The 23,125-nt window shown below is 41.0% G+C and overlaps 1 protein-coding gene across 14 annotated transcripts in view; it reads left to right on the top strand.

Moving 5' to 3' along the window:
- baz2ba (bromodomain adjacent to zinc finger domain, 2Ba) overlaps positions 1 to 23,125 on the top strand; it is a 279,446-nt gene that overhangs the window by 167,309 nt on the left and 89,012 nt on the right. For all 14 annotated transcript variants that reach the window (XM_028806424.2, XM_051930571.1, XM_028806421.2 and 11 more), the window contains 4 exons: positions 4,368 to 4,523; positions 4,825 to 5,015; positions 9,301 to 9,507; positions 18,876 to 19,274. In XM_028806424.2, coding sequence (XP_028662257.2) covers positions 4,368 to 4,523; positions 4,825 to 5,015; positions 9,301 to 9,507; positions 18,876 to 19,274 — 953 coding nt within the window. The remainder of the gene's footprint in view (positions 1 to 4,367; positions 4,524 to 4,824; positions 5,016 to 9,300; positions 9,508 to 18,875; positions 19,275 to 23,125) is intronic.

A 23,125-nucleotide genomic window follows, 5' to 3' on the forward strand; every position in this document is an offset into this window, starting at 1 on the left:
GTATTTATCAGTAAAGTGAAACAGCTGTCTTCGGAGCAGTTATGGACTCTGTAAAACTGAATGGGCAAAGTCACGTTTCACTGTTTAAGAGTATCAAAGCAAAATATTATCTTGAAAGCCATTTAGATAAATTAGCAAAACAACCCACTGATGTATATTTTTATCTAGATGAGAGCTGTGATTCACATGTTAAATAAGCAGCAAAGGAAATAAAAATCTATATGTACAGCATGTATAGTGTAAACATATTTCAGTCAGAACCTGTGAAAATGTATGAAAAGTGCACACAGACTTAAGATGGTGCAACGTACTGGGATTGACAACAAATGATTTTTTACCTTTATACTGGCTTGCTTATTGTACCTAGGTTTATTTCTGGGAAACAATAAAATCTGCATGGTTCGGCTTCCAGTGAAAAATCCATAAGCAAATCCGAAAATTGTGAATTAACTTATCAATGCATATTGTAGTGTCTGATATAGCAAATTTAAATGAAAATTTGTATTTATTTTTAAAATAAATGCTTTCACACGTGCAATCCATTTAATATATAATAACCCTTAAATATTCACTATTATAATAGCATTGTAAAGGCAGTAGGATTTGACTGTTTTGCTCACTCATTTTGTCTGATATAGCACATAATATTCAGTTCGTATTTTTATATAGCAGCAAAACCATTATTTGTGGGTGATGAATAAAACAATAGATATTCAATCTTTTTCAATACCATAAAACACAAAATAAAAATAAAAAAATAAAAAAAACTGCGTGGGTATGGAAAAAAGTTTGTCCATAAATACAGCATATGCATAAGAGTCTGGACATAATTGTTCTGTTTTAAGAAGGTAGCGATAAGCTAATTTAACAATCCACACAGACTCTTGCTTAACTTTCTAAAACTGAGTGAATCCACTGAATTGATGTATTTTTGCTGTATTATAACTGGCATCACTAACTAAACATCAGCTAGTTTATTTTCTGAAAACAAACAGAGGTTCACGTGGGATCTTCTTAAATAAATACTATATGAAAAAAACAATTCCTAGATTTCTGAGTGTATAAAAAAGGGCCATAAACATAACAAGAACACCAGTCACAAGAGTTTCTTGATTAATACCAAAGCTTTTGATTCTTACTGTAGATTAATAATCAAAATATAGACCAAACTATCTTAAATTAGAATGAGATCTTCCAGTAAATATAAACAGAATCATGCTCTTGTTACAGTGGGATCATCATTAAAATACCAGCTTAAAACCAATTACCGCGAGATCTTCCTTAAAATATAAACCAAACTACCCACAACCTTGAAAATAGAAGCCAGCCCACCATCCACTTACAGTGATACCTTCAGGAAAACAACTGATTGAAAAAGGACTGACAAAGGACAAGACCTTAATGGAATGGCAAGGTGACTAAAATACAAGCACAAAGTCTGAATATTAAAAAGCGTGCCATGCTATTCATTAATTACACCTGTAGGATTAGGTGTAGACAACTAAAAAAAGTCAGGAATAATAAATGAAGTCCAGCTCTTTACAGGACACCTGGCACATCAATGTCAATAGTGTTGTATACAATTCAGAGAGAAATGGCTATTTTGTAACTACCAGCAGCCTATTTTCCATTGATGAGAATGATAAGTAGTGTAGTGATAAAAATGCCTGACTGTGATGCTGGCACTAGTGTGGGCAAAATCCCATCAGCTTTTAATAGGCTGAAAAGTAAAGGTCATGTTAACTGAATGAATTCTAATTAACTGTAATTGTGTAATATGTTTTAATGTAGTCACATATTTTTAATGAACCCTAAACTAAAGAATTTGAGCAAAATGGCTTCAATCCAATGCATTTTAGTAAAGGTATACTACAGTATTGTTCTTACTTCTGGCTACTACTGCCCTTTGACATTTTCTCTTGAATCATAAACATTTAGAAGCTTATACAGTATTACTATGAATGGTGACAATCCTTAACTTTGTTATTGAGAAATATATTTTAATTAGGGAGTGCAATATGTAAATAATTGTATGTTTTAAATAATATTTAATTGAAATCAGCTTTTCTGATTATGATAATTATCTAATGAGAAGTCAACTCACATCAGCTTTTCTCATTATCAAATGCATCTGATAAAAAGTATGCTAAATAATACAAACATTTTCCCATGTAGAGCATTAGCAGTGCACAGAATTCAGGGTATAGCCGATTGAATAAAGCCTGATCTACATATTCAGTCTTGCCAATCAAGATGGACAGCTCAGTGAGGCTTCATATCTTCTCACTTTGTATTTCAGTCCATCTGGATGCTGTACTACATGGTACATTCCAGTAGAATATTTCTCTGTGTGTTTGTTGGGTTGGTTGTGGTTGCACAGATGACAGCACAGACCACAAGGCTGCCAGCTTATTCCACAAACTGCCTCTCATGTGCACCTCTGCTGTAAGCTTCACAATGAACTTGCCGGTGCACCAAATGCTAACTGTGGGCATATGTATGGTATTTTACCATGGAGAACTGTAAATGGCATTTCATAAATGTATTGATTGAATCAATTCAATTATAGGTAAAACAAATCAACACAAATTAAATAAGTTACAATTCTGCATAGGTTTCAACACTGTCAAGATAGTACTTTACCAAAGAATGAATCTTGTTTTCATAAGTTGCTGCTGACACATCCATACTTAATGTACACACTGTGGCAGAATTCCTAAGTTTAGGCAAACATAAATGATTTTGTGTATGGAAGGCAGCCAGAATGTTTGTATGGTGGGTGTTAGGTGAAGAGGAGAGTTGGGGGAAAGGAGATGATTGGATGATGCATGATGTGAGTCAGTAACATTCTGTAGATACTGTGCTGCTCAAAGATAGATAGATAGATCAAACATTATCTGTCCCTAGGAGGAAATTTGCCTTTTTACAAAAGCACTTTAAATAAATAAATACATAAATATATATTAACACAAGGTATGGTATGATCACTTACCAGAGTGACTGAAAAGCAAGAAAATTTTTAAAAGAAAGATAAGAAAACTTCTGACTTGGCTGTCACACTCCCCATGAGGCATTATGCAGGTGTGTTGCTGCTGGCATTAAGGAGCCTCCATAGTGTTTCTTAACACACTTGTACTGAATGATTTGTTGGCTGAAAGTCCTCAGTGTTTGTGTGTCAGAGAGAGGATGGACATCATTGTTCATAATGGCACTCAGTTTTTTCTTCATTTTCCCCTTTGCCTGCCTGCCCCTAAACTCTTTTTTTAGGTGTGTGTTATGGGTTTATTTATTGCTGTTTCTTTCCAGCATGAGCAGTAGTTTACTAATGTATTAAACTTAATCCAATGGTCCCAGTTAAGCATTTTTGATCTCTTAATGAATTTAAGTTGCAGCTGACAAGAGAGAGTCATTGATTAGTTCTACAATGCCGTAACTTATCCATCCATTTTTCAAACCCCCAAGAGCCCAAGTAGGGTCGCAGAGAAGCTGGAGCCTATTGCAGCAAGAATAGTGCAGGAACAATCCCTGGACAGGGCACCAGTCCATCACAGGGTGAACAAACACACACACGCCCACATATACATACTGTACATACACCAGGGACAATTTGGCATCACCAGTCGTTCTAACCAGCACATCTTTGGACTATGTGAGGAAACCGCAGGGAGGACCCCAGGACATGAACCCCAGCCTGCTTTTTTCAAAGCATTAGTGCTACCACTGTGCCACCAGGCCAACTGTAATAACTTAAGTTTTTCTTAATATCTGATTTGGTTTGGATCCATTGATTTCTGCCGTTTTTATTTTTGTAGTGCTTTGCACAACTGTACTTATTGGAACACAGCAACTAAACATGCTAGATTTAAGGATTTTTAGAGGATTCATTTTTCTCAGCAGGACAATAAATTATACAGTATTTGTTAACCGCACAGTGTTCCCTTAGTAACACTTTTCATTTTTAACACAGAAGCCAGCAGGCATTAATAAGCTGTCTTGAGAGAGTGGATCTGCAAATGCACTAAACTGGGCTCTTGTGAATGAGTGAGTGTAGCTGTGTGCTCGGATGTGCCCTGTGACGGGCTCGGCTCACGTCCCATCCAGGTTTGAGTCCTCTCTTGTGCATGTTACCCTGAATTGGATTGTGCTGACCAGAAGATGGGATAAATGACTCTGTGAATAGTTGCCAAGTCACATTTGTGCATTTGAATTTACAATTTGAAGCAATATGACTTACAGCAAGTTGTTTCTTTAATAAAATGAAATCCAGCAAATTTCTGAATGATTCCACACATTCATACACAGTTCTATATGAGCAACACATTTTATTCTTTAAAATTAATAATTTTTTTGCCCCTCTTTTTTTCCAGAATGGTGGCGATCTGAAGCTCATGCCCGTACAGGGGCAACATTCTTCCCCCCGATTTTGGGAATCCCACCCCTGTTTGCTGCTTCAGTTCAAAATCATGATTCCACTTCATTCCAGTCCCTAACAGCAAATAAGAATGGAAGAGGAGCCACAAAAGGTTGGTCTGCTTCACTTTTGAATTTTAAACATTTAAAATGTGCCATGTTAATTTTGAATTATAACTCTTTTTTTATTGGCTAGCAAAATCTCTGTGTTGGATGTCTAGTTACGGCTTCTGCACGTAACTCATGAAATGTCTTGTCATAGGTAGCTGTAAACAATGCCAAGGCTTACCTTGTAATTAAAATGCACTTTATTTTAATTTACATAATCACTTAAATTTATTTATGATTTTACAGTATGTATGAGTCTGGGTCGTGTTTATTATAGTTAGCCTTGTTGCTTACTTTTTTCTAAAGGAATGAATGGTGCAATAAATGGGAGTAGTATTACCTCTCCATCTGGACTGAGCTCTCCGGCAGCAGCTACTGCAGTATTAAGTTCATCTGGGCACACAAAAGCAGTAAATTCTAATGGAAGAGGCAAAAAATGTAACCAAGAGCAAAACAGTCAGCTTCAGGATAACTCGGCTGAAAAAACGAAAGACAAGGTAAAACATTATATTCTTTTCATGTGTAAACATTTCACAGGGATTTAAAGACGCCTATGAAAAAAACAAATTAAGCCTCACATACTTCCAAGGGAATGACTTTGGTAACAGATATTCTGTACTGAGCAGTAAGTTCAATATGCTGGTCTGCCTTTGAATCCACAACACCAATTGACATACATACAAAGGTGTTTAGATGATGAATTGTTTTTAATGTCATGGCATCACTTGTGAAACATGTGCAACTGTAAATATTTTTTTTTACTGAAGGCTAATAATAAAATGTGCGAAAATGATTTTATAGTCTTTGGTAAGTCTTTGATGGTACTTTGACTGCTTGATTCTTTTATATGATAACACTGACTGACATTCCTGAACTGAAAAGTTCATACATTTGGTGTGTGGGGTTTCATTAGAGTTTCTGCCTAATAGACGTTCCCTAAGGGAAGATGAATTGATGAATGTGCATAACAAATATCTGCAAAGATTGAAAACCAATGTCACAAATACAGATAGGCCTTGAAAACTAAGCAAATGTAGTTTTACGAATGAATGATGACAGGAATAGACTTGTACTTATAGCATAGCAGTGGTAGATTAAAAACAAGCTTTAAAATGTTTATACAAAACAAGTCAGTGAAGACATATTGCAAGGGGGAACTTAGTAGGCAAAGAGTTTACTCCGTCAAGAGCACCACTAAAATGACATAAGCCAGGGTAAAGCCCTCCATACCGACCCACACGGGCAGCAATAGATGTCCTGCACGTTATTACGGAAGGATAAAAACTGCTGTCATAATGGAGGAGAGGGGGAGGCAGAAAGAAAGAAGTATTCAGGATGGAAAGATAGCAAAGCTGGGAACACCTCCTATATTACTGAGGGATTTGTGGGATTTATCAAGTCCATTTCTAGTTTGGTCTATTCCCGTACCCAAAGATTAACACGCACACGCACACACACACACACACACACACACACACACACACACACACACACACACACACACACACACACACACACACGCACACAGATACACACACATTCAGAGATCCTCTTTACAAAACTGCGTATGAGTGATGCCATACTGCCAGTCACTCTGTGGTATTTCATAAAGGATCTCCCGCCCCTACGCTCACACATACACACACAGAGAGATCCTAGTCACACAATTACATATAAGTGATACCCTACTGTCACTCACTCTAATATTCCACATAGGAACAATAAGTATGATTGAGTGATGCTCAAACCTGTCACTTCTCAGTACTCCACACAGGGACTCGCCATCACCATCACTAACAAATATACGGACGTCACTGAGACGCACAAATGCTCAGTGCCCTATTAGCTATATGCCACTTACCAACCAATGGGTTTTACTTGTACTGCACTTGTTCTTTTATTAAGGTATGACATCTCAGTTTTGATAAACCCTGTGGGCAAGAAAGCAGCAATCTTTCTACACCAGGTGCCCTAATATTTATCTCAGTCACTCAAGATAAAGAGACAAAGTATAGAAATGTAAAAGAAATGTAATATTTATTAAAGTATGATGACAGTAATAGAAGAAAGTATAATAAAAAAAAGTTATATAGCAAAAGTCTCAATATAACCTTAGAAAAGCTTTCTGAAGATCAGTAATGTCAAGGGTGGATGTTGGTCTGGGCAGGTTTTTAATTTAGCAACCAGCATGGTTTACATTCTCTGATGTTCAGGCAAAATGGTGTTTTTTTTCTCTCCTTGACATCACTTCCCATGTTGTTCCACTCTTTATGTCATTTTCCTTCTTTGGCCCTTCAGATGGGCCATAATTTATGTTAAAATTCCATGTGGGGGCTCTGGGACATACACACATTTGATTGACCAGCTGTCCTTCTGACGGATGGCTCTGCTCAAATTCTTTGATCCTGTATTTGCCTCTGCGTTGTTTTCCATTCCCTCTACCATTAACTTATAATCTGACTGATGTAGGTGCATTAAAGTTATAAATTGCTGTTAGCAACACAGAAAGAATATGTGAAGAGAGAATACTTTCATTGTGAACTGCCCCTGTAGTTAAATCGCCTTATAGTTCATCCTGGTTCATTTGAGCAAAATTAAAACTTAATATAACCAGTCAGTAGTTTCAAAATATGGTGACTTTACACTCGAGAACACCTCCTGGTCAACCCAATATTTAGAGTAAAGCCAAAGAGAAAATGTCAAAGGTTGTAATATCTTGTGGTTGCTAAGAGGACACTTGGTCCCTGGAGGAACTGTATGGGACTATGGTGGACAGCATCTGAAGCTGTGTGTCAAATTAGAGACATGGCTACTGGAATGTTCCAGCTGCTCTAGGGACACCAGGCTAAAACTTCCTCTAGCTGCTCCTGTTGTCCCTGAAGCAAGCAGAAGAACACTCCTGACCCCAGAAGTGATTCCAGGGCTTTGTTGTTGGACAACTTGGGAAGGGGTTCAAAGCAGTAACAAAGCCAGAGACCATTTGGAGCTGGGAACAAAGAAGGACACCTACTGGGAGGTAAAGAGGCCAGGGTCTGTGTGTGTGTGTGTGTGTGGGTGTGTGTGTGTATCTGTGTATGTGTGTATGAGTGAGAGGAACTGAGAAATACGGAGAGGTAAAGCAAGTGCTATTGAGCCCTGGACTAGTACAAAAATCATCAAGCTACTACACCTGATAGGTAGATGTTAAACAAAACCTGGCCAATCTGGTCCAGTGGGACATTGGCTTTTGTTGTCTTATTTCTGTTTATTTGTATTTTGATGTATTTTCTTTTAATGTAACTCTCCAGGTAGTTATTTATATATTAAAGGAACAATTTTTTTTACCATCCTGTGTGTTGTTGTGGGCATGGAGGGAAGCCATGAGGACCACCCTCCTATCCCTTATTGTACTTTATGGCACATAGCACACCACACACAATGTATTGGGCATGCCCTGTGTGGCTCCCTGTCTCTTGCCTGAAAGCTTTCCACAGGATTTGTCCTTGCCCTGTGCCATCCTAGCCGAACCCTTCCCATAGGCAACCTTGTCTGTATTTGTAAAGGTGCATTTACAAACAGCTATACTACAATATTAATAGCGGAGAAAAAGATTGCAGATGTATATGTAAAGAAACAAGGAATTTTGTTGAGTTTATCAGATAGATTAGCTTTCACTGTCTACCTTTTAGACATGTTGGTTCAGATATTTATTAAGTTGAACATATCTAGCTGTCAGCATTTACATTTACATCACTGGGTGCTGGAGTTAAAGGGGTAGACACACAGAGGAGGACTCACAATAATAAACCTATGGGTCAGCATCCAGGAAGGAGGTAAGTCAAAAGTTGTAAACGTTCGTTAGAGAATGCTATTTCTATTCAGATTTCTAAGACTGTTCTGGGACACTAAACTGGACTTTTGAAACACCTAGGCTCAGAATGCATGGAGGCCTGAGGCTACAAGATGGAACTCTGTAAAGATGGCAATTACTTTAAACAGAGGTATAAAACCACCATGGTCCACAGAGTCCATAAACTTGGAGTCTGGGTGTAGAGTTAGTGACAAGATTTCATCTGTCAGGGAGGTAGTGTGGCCAGTTTTTAGATAAAGAATAGGAAGGATTTGAGTGGCGTTAGGAGGGTGTGTTTGGTGCTTGGACAATGGGACCTTAAGATGGTGCATTAGTGGATTAGCTACTCCACCCACTAGAAAGTGTCCAGAGCCCTTGCAGAAGATTCAGCAGATATCTGGGGGCTTCATTACTGGCTGTATAATTAAGTTGTTCTTCCATGTATGTCTCGATACACCATCTTTTGTTTTGGCTTTTGATTCAGGTTAAGAGTGGCCCGCTGAGATGCCCCACTACACGTAGAACTGTACTTTTAGTACACTAAATTGCTATGACGTTATTCATGAAGAATTTCATTCATTCATTCATTTTAACTTGCCAACACATGGGGATCTATCCTCAGGGACATTCTCTCTGCAGCTTTTCCACTTTTGTTGCACTCCTGCATGGTTCATTGAGCATCCTTGCATCACCATTTGGTTTTGGTGTGCCTCATCTAGCAGGTGAATACAGAATTACAAAGTATACAAAAATGCACCCATTTTTGAGAGAAGTCCTCTGACTGTCAATCTTTTAGTTATCAATTAATTGTATATGTTGCATGGATGTTCAAAGAGCATTATAATGTCACTCATGATGATGTTGTTTTCTACTGGCATAGTTTGTTTAACAGCACACTTTTAGAAAGTGGTAATAAAGAATAATTTACAATACATTTGATTTTGCCTCTCTAGAAACTCCAGAAGAAGTCTGTTGACAGCTCTAGTAACAGTGAGAGTGAATCAGGATCTTCATCAGATACCTCAAGTGAAGGTGTGAGCAGCAGTGATTCTGAAGATCTTGAAGATGACGATGATGAAGATGATGATCAAAGTAATGAGGACAGTGAGGATGATGACTCCGACTCCGAAAGTGATGCTAGAGCAAAAGAAAAGGCAAAGGTAGTCCTAATTATTTAAAATCTGTTTTAATATCCCTTGCCTACTGTTTCTGTTTTAAGAGAAGGAAAATGCAGGGGCTTCCTGGCTTATATAAGCCTTGAGTTAAGTAAACTTGACTTAAATAAAATGACTCCATAAACTCTAGTCATGGCAAAACCAGATTCTAATAATAAATAGAAAAGTCTAATAACGTTGCAGAAGAATATATTATAGACAGATAGACAGATAGAACTAAGATGGCAGCAAATGTTTCTGAAAAGTACCAAAGTCATTGTTTGTAACCCCCTCAGAAACACAAAATAGTTTATCCTTTATATTTTATTAATCTTATGAATAATATTACAATGAATCATACACAGGATAATCATGAACTTAATCAATACTACTTTCTATGCATTTATGCTCCGTATTAGTTCAAATCAGTATGTGAGTCTCTTCCTATCCAAATCCGAGAACTATGTGAACAAAAAGTACAAGATAGAATAGTCCCTTATATAACGCATCAAAAAAGCCTAACAGATTCCCAGATTGTTTATTTGAACATAGGATGTGAATTTTTGCCAAATTCTGAAAAAGCTTTGGTCTATCCCTCAAAGAGAAAATTTGATCTTTGTTAATTTTAGGTAAAATAAGATGGTCAAAATAATAAACGGTATTATCAACCAAAGTGACAGAAGATTAGAAAAGCTTGGCAGGTTTCTTTTAGCAAAGTTTTTAACTTGGGTATATTGGAAAAGGTGACTTGTCTTAAGTGGAAAATAAAAAATAAGCAGTTAAAAGAAACCATCAGTCCATGTTCTCCATCTTGACTTGCTACATACAAAAAAAAAACAAACAACTGTGAAAGACTATTCCTGCAATTAGGAGTGTGTGAAACATTCACCACTTTCAAAATCTATTGAAAACAGCCATCCATCGGTGTTTAGTTTTAAAAATGAAACGTGTTGAGATCAAATAATCAAAACAAAGTTTCTTTAATATTGTACAGTAGTAGGGATGTGAAATGAATCCTTGCGTGTAAATGTAGGATTGTAATAAAGCAGCTTGTATACATAGGAGCTATATTCATATTTACCCTGAAAAGCACAAGAATGACGGTATCAAGATAAAACTGCCTGAAGCACCATCTCATTCATGTTTGTTTGTCAGGTACTTTTTAAGGGGCACACTGTTTCAGGTAAAAATGTCAGAATTTCCATGTAAAGTTTGTCAGTTGTTGAGTTCCATGAACTTCCTTAGGAGAAGGATTTAGGAGACGAGACGTAATGGACTTGTCACTATCAAATGCCAGTCAGTGTTCAGAAGTTGTTAAGAAGACTAACAGAATGTTTAGTTGTATAGCGCCCTGATGTGTAGAGTACAAGTCCAAGGAGGTTGAGCTGAAACTTTATAACACACTGAGGAGGCCTCATCTGGAGTACTGTGTGCAGTTTTGGTCTCCAGGCTGAGAAAAGTCCAGAGAAGAGTGAGTGACTAGGCTGATTCCATGGCTACAGGGGATGAATTATGAGGGAAGATTGAAAGAGCTGAGCCCATACAGTTTAAGCAAAAGAAGATTAATAGGTGACATAATTGATGTGTTTAAAATTATAAAGGAATTAGTCCAGTGGATCAAGACTGTGACTTAAAAATGTGTTCATCTAGAACACAAGGGCATAGTTGGAAACTTGTTAAGGATAAATTTTGCACAAACATTAGGAGATTTTTTCTTTATACAGAGAACCATAGACACATGGAAGAAATTGCCAAGTAGTGTGGTAGAAAGTAGGACTTTAGGCACCTTAAAAACCCAACTTGATGTTATTTTCAGTTAGTCCAGAATTCTGCAGCACGTATCATCACTCGATCCTCATCTATTCACCATATTACTCCGGTCTTGCATCAGCTTCATTGGCTCCCGATCAAGTTTCGTATTGATTTTTAAGATTCTACTATTAACATTTAAGGCCATTCATAACCTCGCCCCTCCATATCTGTCTGACCTTCTTCATGTTGCCATTCCATCCCGTAACCTTAGATCCTCTTCCTCCACCCATCTGACCGCCCCTCCCGCCCGTCTAACCACCATGGGGAGCAGAGCTTTCAGCCGTTCTGCTCCCAAGCTCTGGAATTCATTACCTGCGGAGCTCCGAAACATCAAATCATATTCATTTTTCAAATGCAAACTTAAAACGCCTCTGTTTAAAATGGCTTTTTCTTTTTCCTTCTGATTACAGTGGTTTTGTTTGGTTTTAATTTTTAGATTTTCTGATGTTTTAAGTTGTTTATAATTGTGTCTTTTATTTATTTATTTATTGTTTGTTCTGTGTCCTTGAGTTCTCTGAAAGGCGCCTTGTATAAATAAAATGTATTATTATTATTATTATTATTTTAGAAGAAGTAAATGGATAGGACCGGCGAGCTTTGTTGGGCTGAATGGCCTGTCCTCATCTGGACTGTTTTAATGTTCTAACTGGATTTACTTGGGTGTGAGCCTGGAAAGGTACTGAACTACATAGTGTTTGTTTGCTGACTGGAATATGTTCAAACGTTCTTTGGCAGCATGGCAGCGTAGACTCAAAGCTTATCCACTGGATACTGCAAAAGAAACAGAATGGTTGGACTTTCTTTAAGTTTGTAACCTCTTTGTTGATTGCCCATAATGACATGACAGTTGGGATGTGAAGCTCACTGCTATTTTGATTCTAAATGTTCATTGTATTCATAACTTGAAAGCACATTCAAAGCTGCTATGAAAAGCAGCCATTTTTATGGCATGTGGTAGTGTACAGGAAACCTTAAATATAAACTGTTTCTATATTGTAAATGCTCTTGATTTTGCATACTGTTACTTTAGTTAGGTGAAAGGTGTTGGAGTTGGTTAATCAGGTGAGGGTGTGAGAGTGCGGGTTCAGCTCCAGGCTCCCTTCTCCAGTTTGGGAGCACTCGAACCCGACACCGTCGGTAATGTCACCGATGAGCTAGACACTGAAGACATCAACAATGAAGCAAGAGGATGGTGCAGAGTGCTTTTATTAAAATCAACAAAACCAAAAACAGTTTTCCAAATAAATAATGCAGTGTCTCAAATAATTCTTAAATAAATAATCCATTAAAACAGGTGAAAAGGTGGAGGTTAAAATTCAATAAATACATCCATTAAAAATGAGGTTAAAAACAATGGCTGGAGGCAGTCTTTTCTTAAAAATCCGGTGCTTGCTTCTTTCTATCGGCGGCTCCCCTGCTTCTTCCATACGGGCACCGCAGCAGGGGAGTTGCCCTACCAGCAAATGCAGCTCCCTTCAATTCTGGTCCGGTAGCCTTCCAATCCCTGGCTATGTAGGGCTCCAGCCGGACCAGACTTGGGTTCCTCCCCAGTGGCCAGGGCTCTCACACTGGGGCTCAACACTCCCAAAGCCTCCTCGACTGCCGCTTCCTTCAATGGCCAGTCAACTCCTCTGCCAGTCACTCCAACTCCTCAAAACTGCTCAGCTGGAGCAACCGCTTCAATCTGCCCCCAGAGAGTTGGCCAAACACTCCTCCGGGGCTCTCCTACCAGCTGCATTCAATCTTCAATGAGCCCACTCTCTCTCTTGCACTGGCTTTCTCCTCCCTGCTGCCTTTCTCTCACTTCTAACCTCCGTTCTTTTTTTTCTCTGTTCTCCCTCCATCCGCCTCGCGCTTCTATTATATATTATGGGGACATGGATCAGGTGTGGCGATTAGCAGCTTCCGGCATCAATTACGGATGTGGACGACTCCTCACCTGTGCACTTACAACAACAACAACAACAACAACAACATTTATTTATATAGCACATTTTCATACAAAAAGTAGCTCAAAGTGCTTTACATAATGAAGAAAAGAAGAATAGAAGACAAATAAGAAATTAAAATAAGACAACCTTATTTAACATAAAAAGGAGTAAGGTCCGATGGCCAGGGTGGACAGAAAAAAACAAAAAAAAACTCCAGAAGGCTGGAGAAAAAAATAAAATCTGTAGGGGTTCCAGGCCACGAGACCGCCCAGTCCCCTTTGGGCATTCTACCTAACATAAATGAAATAGTCCTCTTTGTAGTTAGGGTTCTCACGGAGTCACTTGATGCTGATGGTTATACAGACTTCTGGCTTTTAATCCATCCATCATTGTTGGAACATCATGGTGCTTTGGGTAGATGGTGGTGGCACAAGCCACCACCAATAGGACACCGGAAAAGGAAACAGAAGAGAGAGTAGGGGTTAGTACAAATTTTGAATGAATAGTTATTATAATGAATTGGATATACAGAGTGCCAGGATTAAATTACAGTGAAGTTATGAGAAGGCCATGTTAAAGTAATGTGTTTTCAGTAGTTTTTTTTTTTTTTAGGCTTAGGCAAGGACCGCCCGCATCACGAAACACCCGGGAACCGCTCCGGCCACACTACCACGCACCCTTTAAGCCGCGAGTGCAGCAATTATCTATTAAAAAACTAGCTTTTGATTTTAGCTGTGGACCCGCTACACCACAGAGGGTTTATTCCCATCTTTCTCTTCCATGTCCCAAGACTGAATTTTCATCCTTCTGATTAACAACAGAGTAGCACGGAAACAGCACTGAATTAGACAGTGTGTCCCACATTAGGTGGAAAGCGGATTAACTTTTAAATATCATTTTAGGATATCAGATGAGTATTTTCAATTTTTTCTGTTCCCTGAGTTTTGGCTGTTACTTTATCTTTCACATTTTTGTCTGTCTATTATATAAAAAAATCCTGAGACGAGACTTTTTCAGAGAGATAATTTCATGTCCCGCGAGACAAGACTTTGTGCCAAGAGATTTAACCACACCCGGGGCCGGAAATAAAAGACAAAGAGTAAGATGACAAAGTAGAACGTCGTAAAGAGGTTCAAAAACGTTGGTGCGATAAACATGCAGAGCAGGTTAGATATAATGAAAGTATGAAAATTCGAAAGTCTCAAATAAATGATAGTAAAGTTCACATTAGCGCAAACAAACAGAAATTATTACTTGGTGAAATAACGGAACAGCAAACGAGTCTGACTCTTGTAGATCGTCTAATTTGTGTTGCCATCAGGGAAAAGTAGTGTTTCTTCCCAATGAAGAGGTGTATCCACGAGAATTAAAAGATTTATTGTTTGGTGAAAGTGAGATCCACATATATGAGGTGCAGAGATGCGAAGTGGCTGGCATGTAGCGCAGGCCAGGGAGTTGGCGAGCGAAGCCCCCTAGTATTATTATATTATCAGCTTCTCTTGTTTGCATGCTTCCACTAATTCTTTGCTATTATATACACTCACTGAGCAAATTATTTGGAACATTGTACTAATACTGGCTAGAGCCTTTTACACTCAGAACAGCCTCAGTTGTTCATGCCATGGATTCTATAACATGTTGGAAACATTCCTTTGAGATTCTGGTCAATGCTGTCATGATCGCATCATACAATTTCTGTCACCTTCACATCCCATCCATCCATCCATCCATCCATCCATTGTCTCCCGCTTATCCGAGGTCAGGTCGCGGGGGCAGCAGCTTGAGCAGAGATGCCCAGACTTCCCTCTCCCCGGCCACTTCTTCTAGCTCTTCCGGGAGAATCCCAAGGCGTTCCCAGGCCAGTCGAGAGACATAGTCCCTCCAGCGTGTCCTGGGTCTTCCCCGGGGCCTCCTCCCGGTTGGACGTGCCCGGAACACCTCACCAGGGAGGCGTCCAGGAGGCATCCTGATCAGATGCCCGAGCCACCTCATCTGACTCCTCTCGATGCGGAGGAGCAGCGGCTCTACTCTGAGCCCCTCCCGGATGACTGAGCTTCTCACCCTATCTTTAAGGGAAAGCCCAGACACCCTGCGGAGGAAACTCATTTCAGCCGCTTGTATTCGCGATCTCGTTCTTTTGGTCACTACCCATAGCTCATGACCATAGGTGAGGGTAGGAACATAGATCGACTGGTAAATTGAGAGCTTCGCCTTGCGGCTCAGCTCCTTTTTCACCACGACAGACCGATGCAACGCCCGCATTACTGCGGATGCCGCACCGATCCGCCTGTCGATCTCACGCTCCATTCTTCCCTCACTCGTGAACAAGACCCCGAGATACTTGAACTCCTCCACTTGGGGCAGGATCTCGCTACCAACCCTGAGAGGGCACTCCACCCTTTTCCGGTTGAGGACCATGGTCTCGGATTTGGAGGTGCTGATTCTCATCCCAGCCGCTTCACACTCGGCTGCGAACCGATCCAGAGAGAGCTGAAGATCACGGCCTGATGAAGCAAACAGGACATCATCATCTGCAAAAAGCAGTGACCCAATCCTGAGCCCACCAAACCGGACCCCCTCAACACGCTGGCTGCGCCTAGAAATTCTGTCCATAAAAGTTATGAACAGAATCGGTGACAAAGGGCAGCCCTGGCGGAGTCCAACTCTCACTGGAAACGGGTTCGACTTACTGCCGGCAATGCGGACCAAGCTCTGGCACTGATCGTACAGGGACTGAACAGCCCTTATCAGGGGGGCCGGTACCCCATACTCTCGGAGTACCCCCCACAGGATTCCCCGAGGGACACGGTCGAATGCCTTTTCTAAGTCCACAAAACACATATAGACTGGTTGGGCAAACTCCCATGCACCCTCCAGGACCCTGCTAAGGGTATAGAGCTGGTCCACTGTTCCGCGACCAGGACGAAAACCACACTGTTCCTCCTGAATCCGAGGCTCGACTATCCGACGGACCCTCCTCTCCAGGACCCCTGAATAGACTTTTCCAGGGAGGCTGAGGAGTGTGATCCCTCTGTAGTTGGAACACACTCTCCGATCCCCCTTCTTAAAGAGGGGGACCACCACCCCGGTCTGCCAATCCAGAGGCACTGTCCCTGATGTCCATGCGATGTTGCAGAGGCGTGTCACCCAAGACAGTCCTACAACATCCAGAGCCTTGAGGAACTCCGGGCGTATCTCATCCACCCCCGGGGCCCTGCCACCAAGGAGTTTTTTGACCACCTCGGTGACCTCAGTCCCAGAGATGGGGGAGCCCACCTCTGAGTCCCCAGGCTCTGCTTCCTCATTGGAAGGCATGTTAATGGGATTGAGGAGGTCTTCGAAGTATTCCCCCCACCGACCCACAACGTCCCGAGTCGAGGTCAGCAGCGCACCATCCCCACCATATACAGTGTTGACACTGCACTGCTTCCCCTTCCTGAGACGCCGGATGGTGGACCAGAATCTCCTCGAAGCCGTCCGAAAGTCGTTCTCCATGGCCTCCCCAAACTCCTCCCACGCCCGAGTTTTTGCCTCAGCAACCACCAAAGCCGCATTCCGCTTGGCCTGCCGGTAACTATCAGCTGCCTCCGGGGTCCCACAGGACAAAAGGGTCCTGTAGGACTCCTTCTTCAGCTTGACGGCATCCTTCACCGCCGGTGTCCACCAGCGGGTTCGGGGATTGCCGCCACGACAGGCACCGACCACCTTACGGCCACAGCTCTGGTCAGCTGCCTCAACAATAGAGGCACGGAACATGGCCCATTCGGACTCAATGTCCCCCACCTCCCTCGGGATGTGGTCGAAGTTCTGCCGGAGGTGGGAGTTGAAGCTACTTCTGACAGGGGGCTCTGCCAGACGTTCCCAGCAGACCCTCACAACACGTTTGGGCCTACCACGCCTGACCGGCATCCTCCCCCACCATCGAAGCCAACTCACCACCAGGTGGTGATCAGTTGACAGCTCCGCCCCTCTCTTCACCCGAGTGTCCAAGACATGTGGCCACAAGTCCGACGACACGACCACAAAGTCGATCATCGAACTGAGGCCTAGGGTGTCCTGGTGCCAAGTGCACATATGAACACCCCTATGCTTGAACATGGTGTTCGTTATGGACAATCCGTGACGAGCACAGAAGTCCAATAACAAAACACCGCTCGGGTTCAGATCAGGGGGGCCATTCCTCCCAATCACGCCCTTCCAGGTCTCACTGTCATTGCCCACGTGAGCATTGAAGTCTCCCAGCAGGGAGGGAGTCCCCAGAAGGAATGCCCTCTAGCACCCCCTCCAGGGACTCCAAAAAGGGTGGGTACTCCGAACTGCTGTTCGGTGCATACGCACAAACAACAGTTAGGACCCGTCCCCCCACCCGAAGGTGAAGGGAGGCTACCCTCTCGTCCACCGGGGTAAACCCCAATGTACAGGCTCCAAGTTGGGGGGCAATAAGTATACCCACACCTGCTCGGCGCCTCTCACCGGGGGCAACTCCAGAGTGGTAGAGAGTCCAGCCCCTCTCAAGGAGATTGGTTCCAGAGTCCAAGCTGTGCGTCGAGGTGAGCCCGACTATATCTAGCCGGAACCTCTCAACTTCGCGCACTAGCTCAGGCTCCTTCCCCTTCAGAGAGGTGACATTCCACGTCCCAAGAGCCAGTTTCTGTAGCCGAGGATCGGACCGCCAAGGTCCCCGCCTTCGGCCACCACCCAACTCACACTGCACCCGACCTCCTTGGCCCCTCCCATAGGTGGTGAGCCCATGGGAAGGGGGACCCACGTTGCCTCTTCGGGCTGTGCCCGGCCGAGCCCCATGGGTGCAGGCCCGGCCACCAGGCGCTTGCCATCGAGCCCCACCTCCAGGCCTGGCTCCAGAGTGGGGCCCCGGTGACCCGCGTCCGGGCAAGGGAAAACGCCATCCAAAATGGTTTTTCTTCATAGGAGGTTTGTTTAACCGCTCTTTGTCTCATCCCTCACCTAGGACCAGTTTGCCTTGGGTGGCCCTACCAGGGGCATAAAGCCCCGGACAACAGAGCTCCTAGGATCATTGGGACACGCAAACCCCTCCACCACGATAAGGTGCCGGTTAAAGGAGGGGAGTAGTTGAGCAGGTGTAGACAATAATTTGCCCAGTGCGTATGCAGTTTTATAGGTTTTAAATTATTTCAATTGGTAAACTGAACTGAAAATAGACAGTTTTTGTTTAAACACTAGACATTTAGATTTCCTATGAAAGACGAATGAAGAGTAAACGGAGGGGTGGGTGGGTGATAGGCAACAGGATGAAAAAGATTTTAATGATCTTAATGACTTTACATTTCTGTCTGGCTAATAAGACAGAAAGAAAATACTCTTGTTCCAGATGTTTAATTTTATCTATGTAACCCAGGGAGCCTCTGTATACTTTTATTACATTGTATTATTATATAATTTCAGTTTTGAAAACAAAAATGATGAATGTAGCATTTTAATGTCTACTTAATTGATCATATAAATATTGCATAAGCTAAAGTGATATACCAGAAAATATTTCAACCAAACTGATTTCTAATTCTTCCTTGAAAACTTACTTAAAGCTACCTATTATTCTGGCAAAAAAATGAGGTATATGATAACTGCTCTCTTTCTGAACACAAAATCTAGGTCTTGATACAAACTATTAATGAAGCCAAAAAAGATGGGAAAGTGGCTGACAGTAAAGAAGCGCAGGACAAAAAGACTAATTCACAGCTCCAGTTTGTCGGTGATCTGCAGTCTAAGCCTGCTTTCCATTCCCAGCAGAAAGCACACCAGGGCATTTCGCAGCATCTCCCCCTTGTTTTCCAAAGCTCTCAGGCCAAGGAGGAAGCTGTGAAGAAACACCTGAGTGTCATTCATTCCACAGGGATTGCAACATCTGCCAAACCTCTGGCTCTGGTCACTCAGCCAAGAAGGGATTCTTCAACCAAGATGCTCACACCATCACCTGAAATTCCCAAAGCAGGAAGTAAAAACATAATGGAGGAAGCTGGATCACAGGCTAATGATATTCATTTGAAACAGGTTAGTTAACTCGCCTTCTCCAGGGGAAGAAGTTTCCGTTGCTGTCTTCAGAACTGATATAATGAACAATGCATTAAAGTTAGTAGTGCATTAGTGTGCATTTTAAAAATGAGTAGCTTGTATTTTTACATAATCAGAAAACATTATTAACTTGGAAATTCTCTTGTGAAAATAGTAAAAATGTATTTTATTTTTCAAAAAGGCAATTTTAGAAACTGTCCTCATTTTTTATGACAGGTTGTTTTTTCAATCTTGTATTAATGTTTAGAGAAAATCAAACACTCAAGTCTTGCTAACAGGTTTGTGTTTGTGTGTGTTCACTCATGGGTATTGCCAAATACTCTAATAAAGGACTGCTTGACACAAAATCCAACAATAATCTAAGAGTTGTGTAAATCATAACTTTGGATTTCTTGTTGATTTACCGTATATACTCACGTATAAGTCGGGTCTTGAAACCCGAAAATCAATCATGAAATCAGACCCCAACTTAAACGCCTGTTTAAAAATGTGACACTTCATTTTTTTTTTTTAATATCTTCTTGCCTCCTCCAATCTTGCATCAGTTTCTCAGACACATTGAATTTTGTTGCAACAGTGCAGTTACCAATTTCTTTCGCTACTTCAACGACGTCTAATTTAAAACCAGCTTCTTATTTTCTTCTGATTGAACGCTCCATCGTAGATAAGGGATGCTCTTACGATAAAGGTGTATGAGGGTGTGAGATACAAAAAACACAAATCAGTGCAAATGTTACTTCGGAATAGTTTGGGTATTACCGTGTGGTCACGTAGGCACAATAGAGAGAGGGAGCGGTTAGAGCACACGCTGATACGCCGCATTGCCGCACCCACATAGAGAAAAAAGGCTGTGTGCTCCGTGGTTCTCTCTCAGGTGGGCGTTAGCATATCATAATCTCTTGGACCAATAGCATGAGTTTTCCCATTCGGCTTATATGACCGCCATTATAAAATACCAGAAATTATACTGTAAAATCAAGTCCCAACTTATCCGCGGAAGAACTTATCTGCGAGTATATACAGTATTTGATTTCTGAAGCAAATTAGTTAAATGGCTTTCTGTAAAGTGTAAAATTTGTTCAAGCTTGATTTTTCACAGTCACATTGTACTTTCATTTGCCATGGAAAAATACATTGTTAAGAGAAAAATTGCATCTCCTCCAGTAGTTTAAAATTGCTGCTAGTGGGGCAGTAGAATAAATGTGAAATGAAAACCTTAAAACCCCAGGCCTTGTTACATTACACAGTTTATCCAGTGATTTTCAGTTTCAACTACATAATCTTAGTGAGTTAGGAGCACTACCATGACCACCAGTTAGTCCAGTCAGTCTGTGACTCGCCTCGACAAAATCATAAGTTGTAGAGGTGGGCTCATCTCCGTGCAAGATCTGACAGCCAGTGAGTGCTAACCCAGAAGTATAATGCATAGAATGCAGCTACAGTGAATAGAGAATGCAGGCGTTTTACACCTCACAAACAGAAGAGAAACTTGTCTATCTTATGTTGCATGTTTATGTACCATGACAGAATGGAAAACAGAAAAAAAAAAAGCAAACACTGAGGCTGAACGTGAAGTACCTGTAAAGCGTTTGTGTACCACTGGCTCAATCAGGGAGCATGTCATTGGCTGGCAGAAAAAGAGATGAGCTTGTCATATTTTGGAAATGTGAAATTGTGCTGGAAAGTCCAAGTTGTCATCCCGTGTGATTACGTGTAATCTGACAATCATCAAGCAATGAGATAAGCAACTACAGTCGTCAAGTTTAATAAACCCTCCAACTAGAAGTTGTGTAATTTGATGCTGGCTTTACTGAGTACATCCAAGTCTGAAGCTGAGAAACACAGTTTTGCTTAACTACATGAGTTTCAGGGTAAATGAATGTATATCATTATTAGGAAAAATAACTAACTTCAAAAATCACAACCTTATCCTTACAATAATATATCTACATGGTAAAGACAATAACTGAATTTTTTTCATATCGGGTATCATTTTCATTTGGTATTAGCAAGCAATTTCCTAAATTGTTTCTTGAGTTTGGTTGAAATAATACTTTAAAACATATTTCATTCATATATGATTTTTTTTTTTTGTTCTTTATTTCGTCTTATACGATTTCTCGTATTAGAAATTTGTTAGTTTTCGCATACCCCTTGGGGTCAGAGCGCAGGGTCAGCCATTGTACAGCGCCCCTGGAGCAATTACAGGTTAAGGGTCTTGCTCAAGGGCCCAGCAGAGTAGGATCTCTTTTGGCAGTGATGGGGATTCGAACCGGCAACCGTCAGGATACCAGCGCAGATCATTAGCCTCAGAGCCACCACTCCACCCACCCCTTCCACCCTTCAGGTTGTTCCTTTTTCTTGTTTTATTTGCGCTTTCTTAATACATTTACATTATATTCTTATTAAAATTCATGCAGGTTTTGATGAATCATTAAAGTTTACTTTACAGGTGAAGAAGCACATTTCCTTAAACCCTTTGACTAGGTTTCATAAGATCAACAACTGAAACGTGGCCCACAGTTTTAAAATAATAGTTTCAATGTGCTTTAAAAATCTGTGCTTCAGTAAAAGTCAGGCCAGTGTTTCTGAAAATCAAGCAAAACAAGTGGCAGCAAAATCCAAAATTAAGACTGAGAAGTAAATTTGTTGGTCCTGCGCAGTTTTATCCTTAACTGCAGTCATGCTATTTCTTTAGATATTTTTTGTTAAATACATGTTCAGAAATGGATGGATTATTTTTGCTGTTTACTCTTTTATCTGATATTTAAAATAATTTGTTATATATTATAGATTTTGATTAATAATTATAATTAATTTATAATGCCTACAATTATATGGCCAGCCTTAAAGGCTTTCACCATTATCGGTTGAGCTGTATTTTATCCTAAGCAATAGGAGAAGCCAGGATTTTTTTTATGACTTATTATTTTTATTACTATTATTTCACCTTGGGATTAATAGCGTTTATCTAATGTGAACTATTTTTTTTACATAACCAAAGGGCATTTAAAGTGACTCTGCAACAAGCCACGCCACCTCAGCTTCAGGACAGGTCATCCACATGTTTGGGTCCAGCCAGTACTTGGATGGGAGACCATCGAGTAAGAACCTGGCTTGATACTGGAGGATTTGTTTGTGAGGGCCAGCAGGGGGGCTTACCCTGTGGTCTGAATGTGGACCCCAATGCCACAGTGCAGTGATGGGGACATTGTGCTCTAAATATGGCGCCATCCTTCGGATGAGATGTAAAACAGAGGTCCTGACTCTCTGTGTTCATTGAAGATCCCTGGATATCTACTATTGAAAAGAGTAGGGTTTATCCCAATGTCCTGGCTAAATTGCCCATCACAGCCTCATCCATTATGCTCCCCTAATCATCCCCTGTCCCTTATTGGCTAACTACCCCTCTCAGCCCTTCACCACCTAATAGCTAATGTGTGGTGAGTGTACTGGCACAATAATGGCAGCCATTGCATCATCCTTTAGGCACTACACATTGGTGGTGGTTGAAGTTATTCCCAACTCTCTGTGTTGAGCACTTTGAGTAATGAGAAAAAGCACCATATAAATGTAACTGTTATTATTAACAAATGTTTAGCTAGCCTAATTATAACCAGGCCGTAGTGTTTTAGTCTGTCACAAAAAACCGAATGCTTCTTGAGCATGCTGTCATACATCTGTATTTTTTCCAATTCTTTTGGTGAATTTAGTACATTATAGCTATTACAAAAATAGGTATTTTTGTAAAATTGTTATGTCAGGCAGGTTTTATGAGCTGGGTTGTTTGCCAAGTAAAAAGACATATTTAAAGAAGCAAAATCAATCAA

This window comes from Erpetoichthys calabaricus, chromosome 8 (genome assembly GCF_900747795.2).
Source record: "Erpetoichthys calabaricus chromosome 8, fErpCal1.3, whole genome shotgun sequence".
Classification (NCBI taxonomy): Eukaryota; Metazoa; Chordata; class Cladistia; order Polypteriformes; family Polypteridae; genus Erpetoichthys; species Erpetoichthys calabaricus.